This window comes from Dendropsophus ebraccatus, chromosome 13 (assembly GCF_027789765.1).
Source record: "Dendropsophus ebraccatus isolate aDenEbr1 chromosome 13, aDenEbr1.pat, whole genome shotgun sequence".
NCBI classification, from domain to species: domain Eukaryota; kingdom Metazoa; phylum Chordata; class Amphibia; order Anura; family Hylidae; genus Dendropsophus; species Dendropsophus ebraccatus.
The window spans coordinates 64,689,001-64,698,615 of NC_091466.1; the positions used below are offsets into that span (position 1 = coordinate 64,689,001).

Consider the following 9,615-nt stretch of genomic DNA (forward strand, 5'->3'; position numbering starts at 1 on the left):
TACTTTAAATGTCTTCGTTATGTTATATAATGGTACGAGGTCAGGGTCAATGTCAACCTGGAAAATATGGGTGGCTGCCTTCCTTAAAACATGTTTGACTGGGTTTCCGGTAGATAATGAACGGATTATACTATATAAACATGTACACGAGAAACAAGTGCAGGAAAGAGTACAATAAGAGCAGCTCAAAGCATTGATACAAAGTCGCCTGGAGGTGCACGTTACATCCCTTGATATTTGGAGAATTTGTATCCCACGTAAGATGAGCTGCGTAGCAAATCTTTGTTCCTGTAACAGGGAAAGTAGGGCATGGCACATTCATCGGGACCTTGTCCGAGCTGATCATTTTCTGGGTAGTTGTCCGAGGTTGCTTTATGTCTGAGTAGCCATGCCTCAAATATCCTGCAAGATCACCATTATATGAGTTATTGTTACACCCCCCCCCCCCCACCGCTCTATGTTGGGTAACAATATGGCCGCCACTACAGTCTGCACCGTCATTTATAGTGTTTGCATTGGTAACATTACTACAATAACTTACTTGTCCACAAAGCAGTGATGGAGCAGGAACATGGGGTCATTGGCGGAGATGGGGACCTGAGACATTGTGCCCCCAATGTAGACGTGAACCAGGTTGTGCATGCTAAGCTGCAGGGTCACACCATCTGACGGCTTCAGGGATCCTAAAAAACAGAGACAATACATCCCATGTATGATAAGCCCTGCGTGGCACATTGTAGCCCAGTGCCTGTGGCTGTAGGGGGGCTGTCACCAGGGCCGATTCAAGGGTTTCTGCCGCCTGAGGCAAACCTCAGGCGGCCGCCCCGAGTGGTAGCCGGCATCCCCCCGGAAAAGCACCCCCCACGCGACCCGATCACCCCCCGCGCGACCCGATCACCCCAGCGCGTCCCCCACCGACCCCGGGCACTCACCACAGCCTGGAGGTCCGTGACAGCTGCAGGGTGACATCGCGGTACCTGATGGGAATTTGGAGAGCGCGGGCGACGGGACAGGTGAGCGGCCGCTGTCATTTTTGTTAAGTGATACTTAACAAAAATGACAGCGGGGGGACATAATGCCGCCCCCTGCCGGACCGCAAATTCTGCCGCCTGAGGCGGAAGGCTCATTCCGCCTCATGGCAGAAGCGGGCCTGGCTGTCACACATGGGCCTGGAAGTCAAAGGGGGACTCTGAATCAAGTTTAGTGTCCAGGATTTTATATTTAGAGTCCTATTACACCGGCCCGACCATTTTAGTAAACGAGCGCCGATCTAGCAGGTCCGTTTACTAGACCAATTAGACGGCCCGATAATTGGGCAGCAAGGGCTGCATGGACATCGTTAGCGATGTTCATGCAGCTCTTACCCAAATACCTGATACATTTCCTGTTAAACAGATCTAGACAGTATTGAAGAACAATCCTGACAATTTATACGGATAATTGGGGGTGGGACCAGGCGGCAACCTACCCTCTAAAGCATTGCGGAAGCTCCTCAAGGATGAATCATTGAATGGAGGGGTGTCGAAGCTGCTCCATTTGATGGTGTCCTCTACATCTTTAAAGGAGGGAAAACTTTTGACTGTAGGATCTGCCCCCGGCTTCCTGTGGAGTCTCTCCATCTGGCACTCATCCCCAGCGGTTTGGCAATAGGCATCAGCATAATTGTACCCGCTGCAAATAGACTGATGTAGAGAACAGAGTATTAACAAGGATTTTAAAAATATTCATTAGTAATTTATTATTCTGTGTAAGTTTTAGAAAGAGATAAGAGATGTCTCAGAGTGGCTGTTTCCTCTCCTGTCTGAGGGGGAAAGGTTGCAGAGTGTGGAGAGTAGGTAGGGCATACATGGAGGGCAGCTCACACAGGATGTAGATAGGGAGGGATGGAGGTACAAGGCAGTCTGCAGAAGAAAACCATATGTTCTTTGTACAGGTATTGGCTGGGTTCACACTACGTATATTTCAGTCAGTATTGTGGTCCTCATATTGCAACCAAAACCAGGAGTTGATTAAAAACACAGAAAGGATCTGTTCATACAATGTTGAAATTGAGTGGATGGCCGCCATTTAATGGGAAATATTTGCTGTTATTTTAAAACAACGGCTGTTGTATTGAAATAATGGCAGTTATTTACCATTATATGGCGGCCATCCACTCAATTTCAACATTGTGTGAACAGATCCTTTCTGTGTTTTCAATCCACTCCTGGTTTTGGTTGCAATATGAGGACCACAATACTGACTGAAATATACGTAGTGTGAACCCAGCTTTAGAGCGTAAGCAGCACAGGCATAAAGTGTAGACTACAAACATTTAACAGGAGTAAATATAGACATAAGAAGGATGGGAAATTAAGAATAGGCTTCATATTTCGGAATTTGATTATACAAAAAAAAAAGAACAAAGATTTAAAGCAACATTTTACCTCAAGGTACCAAGCTTGGGATGTGTCTGCAGTATAAGACACAAGGGAAGATCACTATGCTGACATCAGTCATGGATACTCACTTTCCAGAAGGCGAAGTGGGAATTATCATGCAGGAAGCCTTGTTCATTACTCTCTCCAAGCAATTCATTGGTGCAGATGGAGCAGTTCTTCTCTCCTCTCCAGTCATAATAAGGAATAGCGAAGTCTTCATCTCCCGTCAAGATCTGAATTTGCCTCTCAAGGAACATGAGCCCCACACGATGCCAACCAGGGAAGGCCGGACCCGAATGGGCATAGTTTCTGCTATCGTCAAACAGACCATTGATCAGTAGGGGCTTCATGGAGTAATAATGGATCCAAGCGAAAATATCATATACAGAGGCGTCCACGAATCGGTAGGTGTCCCGGTGGTGCCGGTCCCCGGTGGACAGGATGACAAAATCTGCACTTTTTGTAGTTTTGGCCAAAGCCAAATAGCTGAAGAATCTCTTCCTTTCCATGAAGGAGAGCTGGCGGATCTCTCTCCGGACCACAGTCTTTTTGCGATCACACTTCTTTCCATTGTAGCCATACTTACACTGGCCGCAGTTGTGACCGCTGAAGTGACCAAAACATTCACAGGTGCTGTTAAAATAAAAACGTGGCCAGTCCAAGCGATCGTCGGCAACCTGGCGGACCTGTCCGGCAGCAAAGGTTGTTGCGACTACATAGCTCCTACACTTGCCACGTCCAGATCGTGAGCCACAGGGGCTGCCATCTTCCCATAGCGGGCAACATTTTTTTGACCTAAGAGCTTCACTTGTGGTACATACCCTGGGGAACTGGCAGTGCACCACACCCAGGAAGAGCACAAAAACTGTACACAGTGTGAACATGGCCACTGGGACAGATAACCTCCCCCTGACAGAGAGAAACAGAATATTACAGCCACAGTCACTATGTATAAATATTTCAAATGATGTATTGTAGCATTCAAGTACATAGAAGCAGTATTATAGTAGTTATATTCTTGTACATAGGAGCAGTATTATAGTAGTTATATTCTTGTATATAAGAGCAGTATTATTGTAGTTATATTCTTGTACATAGAAGCAGTTTTATAGTAGTTATTTTCTTGTATATAGGAGCAGTATTATTGTAGTTATATTCTTTTATATAGGAGCAGTATTATAGTAGTTATATTCTTGTGTATAGGAGGCAGTATTATTGTAGTTATATTCTTGTATATAGTGGCAGTATTAAAGTAGTTATATTCTTTTATATAGGGGGAAGTATTATAGTAGTTATATTCTTGTATATAGGAGCAGTATTATAGTAGTTATATTCTTGTATATAGGAGCAGTATTATAGTAGTTATATTCTTGTATATAGGAGAAGTATTATATTAGTTATATTCTTGTATATAGGAGCAGTATTATAGTAGTTATATGCTTTTATATTGGAGCAGTATTATAGTAGTTATATTCCTGTGTATAGGGGTCAGTATTATAGTAGTTATATTCTTGCATATAGGAGCAGTATTATATTAGTTATATTCTTGTATATAGGAGCAGTATTATAGTAGTTATATTCCTGTATATAGGGGGCAGTATTATAGTAGTTATATTCTTGTATATAGGAGCAGTATTATAGTAGTTATATTCTGGTTTATAGGAGCAGTATTATAGTAGTTATATTCTTGTATATAGGAGCAGTATTATATTAGTTATATTCCTGTATATAGGGGGCAGTATTATAGTAGTTATTTTCTTGTATATAGGAGCAGTATTATATTAGTTATATTCTGGTTTATAGGAGCAGTATTATATTAGTTATATTCCTGTATATAGGGGGCAGTATTATAGTAGTTATATTCTTGTATATAGGAGCAGTATTATATTAGTTATATTCTGGTTTATAGGAGCAGTATTATATTAGTTATATTCTTGTATATAGGAGCAGTATTATAGTAGTTATCAGAGGTGCAGAAGGTATAGGTGTGCACCGTACTCCTAATTCTAGATGGGGCCAGAATTCCCTTTACCACAAAGTAGAACAGGTAATATAGATGCCATGTGGCTGTTTTGGGGCCCCTATAAAGACTTTGCCCTGGGACTTAGTAGCTTCAAACCTCATCTCTGCTTTCTGAATTGTCCTGAATAGAGATAGTCAGAGGTGAGATTGTTACCTCTCTGGTGAAGACGTCTTCTCTCGGTGAGATGTAATGGGGTTTGGTCTCAGGACTGGCACCTATTTATACAGACCCACGTTATGTCACAAGAGGAAGTATGGCTAATATTACAGACCAGGTGGCATATTCCTTCCTTATGAGCCAAGACAGTGAGTGATGTCCTAGTGGAGTAGAGTTGAGTATAGTTGAATAAACAGACAGATATTTGAAAGGTATCATGTGTGTCCTTGAGACATGAGTTGCAGCTGACAGATTAATTTTGAGGCTATATTCAGACACTGTACAATTATTACAACAATAAAATAAAAAGGGTCTCCTATGGTGTCAGGGGTTCTGGGCTCCATAGCTTCATGAATCGGTTTTTAATCCCGCGGGTGAGGCAGGGGGAGAGCCGTGACTAGTCATCTGGGCTGTGATTGACAGGCAAAGAGGCCCAATAGCCCTTATGGCCGTGGCCCTTATGTACTTTGGAGTTTTGTCTTCCAGTGTCTTCTAGAAAAAAAAAAATCTGTAATTTAGTGAAAAAACATCTTTCCAATTTAATAATGTGCTTTAATGAAGTGTATGGCCATTGGTGCTCACAAAGTATAGAATAATTCACGTACTGTCCTGTTACAGTGTTTCAATCTGGACACTAGAAGACTGTAGACTGTCTAGGATGGAGACATGTTTAGACTTATTCAAGATTAAAAGAAACACAGTTATTTTCTTGCATAAACAGTGCTGGGGGACTGCGCCAGGCCAGGTAAGTATGTGTATGTCGGGGGTCTCTCGCGACTGGCGGTGCAATGCTGCCTCTAACCACAAGAGACACTAGCTGGAGGCTTCTTGCTCTGTCACTCATCATGAACGCTCACAGTTAAAGTGCCACAAGCCTGCGAGCCCCTTTAGCGCTCAGACCCCCTAGCAGGGGTCGGCCTTTATGGTAGCTACGTCACTGGATATAAACACATTAACGCTTCGTCTATTCCATACTACCAGGGATGAGAGCATTATATCCTCCATTAATCCCCAGGGCCACTACCAGATCCAAAGTGTCACGGCCCTCTGTTCAGTCTCTTCCTCTTTATTCATTGTAGGGGAGAAAGAGAAGAGGCCAACATAAGCCAACAGAAGGCCAGCATTTTTTTTATTTTTTTTTACATATTTAGGAGGGGAAAAACAACCTGCAGGGGGAGGGTAGTCTTCTATTTTCAAGTATTCTTCAGTATTCTACTTCTTCTTCTAAAGTTCCGGCAGAGCACACCTCTACCCTGGGTTGGGACTCTCAGCAAAGACTCCTCTCTACTACTCTGAACTCTCAGTACAAACTCCTCTCTACTGCTCTAAACTCACTCTACTTTTCAGCACGCAACCAAGTCAGCACAGCTCTTCTGTTCCAAAAACTCTTAATGCAGATTGTGTCTAGTCAAGTCAGAAGTCTATTATCAGCTACTGTATTAAGTATTCCTGAAAAAAAGAAGATTTTATTTATGGTGACAGGACAGGAGTGATTATAGTTCCGGCACCTACACAGCAGTTACACCATCCTTGGGTCATCTCCCCTTTGTGTAGGTGGCGGTGCCGATGCGCCGGGCCACTCCGCTGAGGGTAGTAGTAGGTGGTAGTACTGGGTAGGAATCCGGGTAGCCACTTGCCTGATGTTATGTCATGGTTTTGGCACGAGGGATAGCAGCTAACCAGCGGGGACCTGACCATGCGGAGGCCGTGCAATTCTTCGTTGTCCTTAGTCAGGGCACCAATAAACACACCAATGCCAAGGTTCAGAAACAACGGTAGTTGTATATTTATTGAAACAGTGATAACTAGTAGCAACAGTCTCTCCGGATGTAACCGGGAATAAGGCAGACTTGGATAAGGCAGAGTAATGGGTGATGCTGCAATAGGCTGTGATGGTAGCGTAACTTGGAATAGGGAAACTGAATGATGAGAGTAGTAGTACTGGAGTTATGATACTGGGCGGAATGGAGTTGAGACGAATATTTGCTATTGATGATGAGAGAAATGATGAGAGTAGTGAATGAAGACGGCACCCAGATCTTTAGTGGAGATGAGGATCTTGAAGGACTTGAGGATAGGAAACAGCCAGGAACACTTCTTGTGGAACTGGAGCCACAGAGCACACGTATTTCTCTCCTGACAAGGGAGAGAGAGGTCACACACAACCTGTCCCCCTGAAGGTGGAAGACAGGACTGAGGCAGAGAGGAAGTCACATAGTATTCCCCAGCCAAAGCTCGATAGCCATTGGGCTTACCATGGAAGCAGGGGCAGTCACGGGACTCACCAAGCCATTGCATCATCACACTGAGAAATGAATATGCATGACAACCTACCATCTGGCTGAGCTATACTCCGACCAACCACTATAATAGTGGTGTCACACAATACCATCAGGCAAGTGACCGGTCGTCCATAGGGCTACACCACATACCTACAAGGCAGATTACCTTAGAGGGGAATCTACCTATAAAGGGCGCCTACCTACTAGAGATGAGACGACTTTTCGGATTTCTGGTTCGTGAGAACCAGAACGATCAGCGTCGGATTCCCGCTGTCTGCTTGCTCCGTGCAGCGGGTGGATACCTCCTAAGGAACGCCTGGAAAACTGGGATACAGCCAATGCCAGTTTTCCAGGTGTTCCTTAGGAGGTATCCACCAGCTGCACAGAGCGAGCAGACAGCGGGAAGCCGACGCCGATTGTTCTGGTTCTCACGAACCAGAAATCCGAAAAGTCCGCTTATCTCTACTACCTACCTGAGGAAATCTATGTAATGGGGCAAACTACCTACTGGGGAAACCTGTCTACCAACTGGAACAACTTCCCTACCTAATAAGAGGACTCCCCAGCTTTCTGCTATATCTGACTTCTTGCAGGAGATGACCTCCGTAGACTTACCATAAAACCTGTCTTCTGCAATGAGTCAAAAAAAGCAGTGGGCAGGGGAGGTAAGTGAAAACTCACTGCAACCTTAGATGTCTCCCGGTTTATTATGTAACAAGTCACTGCAGTCAATAAAAAACCGTTTATATCAATAATTTTATTGATTTGCTTTAAAAATGCCCATATCCGGGCTCATAAAGCGTCATAAAACCTAAGCACATGCTCCTTCAAACAATACAGCAGGTGGGTAAAAGGTGCATGAAGATATCCGTGAGGGAAATTAGATCATGGCTATTCGCACTTTGCAGAAATCTAAATGGGGAATAAGCCCCCCTTCCTCCCAAAAAAATACTGGTATCATCCTTTGATGACAGCAATGCCTTCTGATTGTGTATTTTAAAATGTGCCCGGTGCCTTGATAAGGGTAAAAAAATTATATTCTAATCTGCAGCAACCGAGTCAATGTGACATGGCCTAGAGCATCTGTGCCCTAGGCCATGTCACATTGACTCGGTTGCTGCAGATTAAAAGATAATTTTTTACCCTAACCAAGGCACCGGGCACATTTTAAACGACACAATCGGGAAGGACTTGTTGTCATCAAACGGACGGTACCAGGATGTTTTGTTGTTACTGTGTGGGCCGGAAGCAGTGTCGCCAACCAGATGTGACGTATAGGGCGTGCATCAGTGGGTCACCGTGGAACGCACATCAGGCGTTCCAGTGGCAGCATCAGGGAAATGTATCTGGTAAGTCCACTCAGTGGCAGATTATAATAGGTCCTTTTACGACAAGACAGACATATACTTTCTGTGCTCTACTGTCTCCCTGCTGTAAATCTGCCATAATTTGCACAAATCAAATTTGTGCAACCTTAATTTGGGTGGGGAGGGGCAGGGGGCTACAGGGTGACAGTTCTGGAGTAGTGGGTTACAGAGTGACCAGTAGGGAGGGGGGCAGGGTGGGTACAGGGTGAGTAGTTGTGGGGATTGCAGAGTTACCAGTTTGGGGTGAGTGGAGAGGAGAGCGGTGGTTACAGGGGGACTGGGGGGGGGGGGGCTTTGGCTTACAGAGTGACCCGTCTGGGGTGAGAGGAGGGGCTAGGGCCAGTACAGGGTAACCAGTCTGGGGTGAGGGGAGGGTGCTAGGGCCAGTACAGGGTTACCAGTCTGGGGTGGGGGAGGGACATGGGAGCACTCACAGAGGATGGTTATGGGAGCAGTGTCTGTGAGGAAAAGGGACTAAGTTTGTCTAATTTGGGGTCTGAATTAGGTGTGGGGTCCAGTGTCTGTATTTAGGAGTCTGGTTGAGGTCTGGAATAATATTGTGAATTCAGGGGCAAGCACACTCTGCATAGGGCCCCTGTGCAAAAAATTTTCTTGGGCCCCCCATAAGCAAACTATGCCACCACATTCCTGGCTGCCCCTCATCCCCACACACTACCCATGCCAGCTGCCCCCCCATCCCAACACACACTACCCATCCTAGCTGCCCCCCATCCCCACAAACAATACCCCATCTGTCTCCCCAGTGGTTCTCCAGGTCATCAGGATGCTCAATGCCGTGATCACGAACCACCAGGTTATGTCAGTGGTACGCACGTCCTAAAGCAGGAGCATGGCTCACGTATCCAATAGAGGAGTGTGGTATGTGGGATGGGCCATGGCTGTTGGCATCTTGGCGCTGGCAGGCTGAGAGTGGCAGGACAATACATATCACCTATGTGGCGGAGCCTGGGGCAGTGGAGGGGCCCGCTAGGCTGAGTTCGAGCCCTGTGGCCCCTCCGGTGGCTTGGGCCCCTGTGCAGCTGAACAGGCTGCACAAGTGATATGTCCGCCAGTGAATTGCAAGATTTTTCTAGTTAACCCCTTGACTGCCCTCTCCAAAAAAAAACACCCTTTCAAAGTAAAAACCTTACCTACTAAGAAAGGAAACATGATTGGTGTAGCTGAACATGCAAACTATCTATAGTGTACCTGTACGAACACTGACCTTCGGGCACTCGGGCGGCAGTAGTCATTTGTCTAAATTACTTCCATTTTTAATTTGATGCTGAAATACCCTAATGGAGTCGCTACTGTCTCCTGTCTCAGCTGTTCGTACCTGCGCTTCAGGTAATGGCACTTTCTGCTCC

At 45.4% G+C, this 9,615-nt stretch overlaps 1 protein-coding gene across 1 annotated transcript; it reads right to left on the reverse strand.

Moving 5' to 3' along the window:
• Positions 1–221: 221 nt before the first annotated feature.
• Positions 222–3,304, reverse strand: LOC138771187 (tyrosinase-like). The gene is made up of 4 exons (XM_069950736.1): positions 2,510–3,304; positions 1,469–1,682; positions 542–683; positions 222–402 (listed from the first exon to the last, which is right to left on the reverse strand). The coding sequence occupies exons 1-4, from the start codon at positions 3,302–3,304 to the stop codon at positions 222–224; spliced, it is 1,332 nt and encodes a 443-aa protein (XP_069806837.1).
• Positions 3,305–9,615: the final 6,311 nt, after the last annotated feature.

Coding starts and splice junctions, on each gene's coding strand:
- LOC138771187 (XM_069950736.1), bottom strand. CDS start 3,304: ATGTTCACACTGTGTACAGTTTTTGTGCTCTTCCTGGGTGTGGTGCAC. Junction 1,683..2,509: donor CCCACTTCGCCTTCTGGAAA/GTGAGTATCCAT, acceptor TCTCTACATCAG/TCTATTTGCAGCGGGTACAA. Junction 403..541: donor CATCACTGCTTTGTGGACAA/GTAAGTTATTGT, acceptor GTGATCTTGCAG/GATATTTGAGGCATGGCTAC.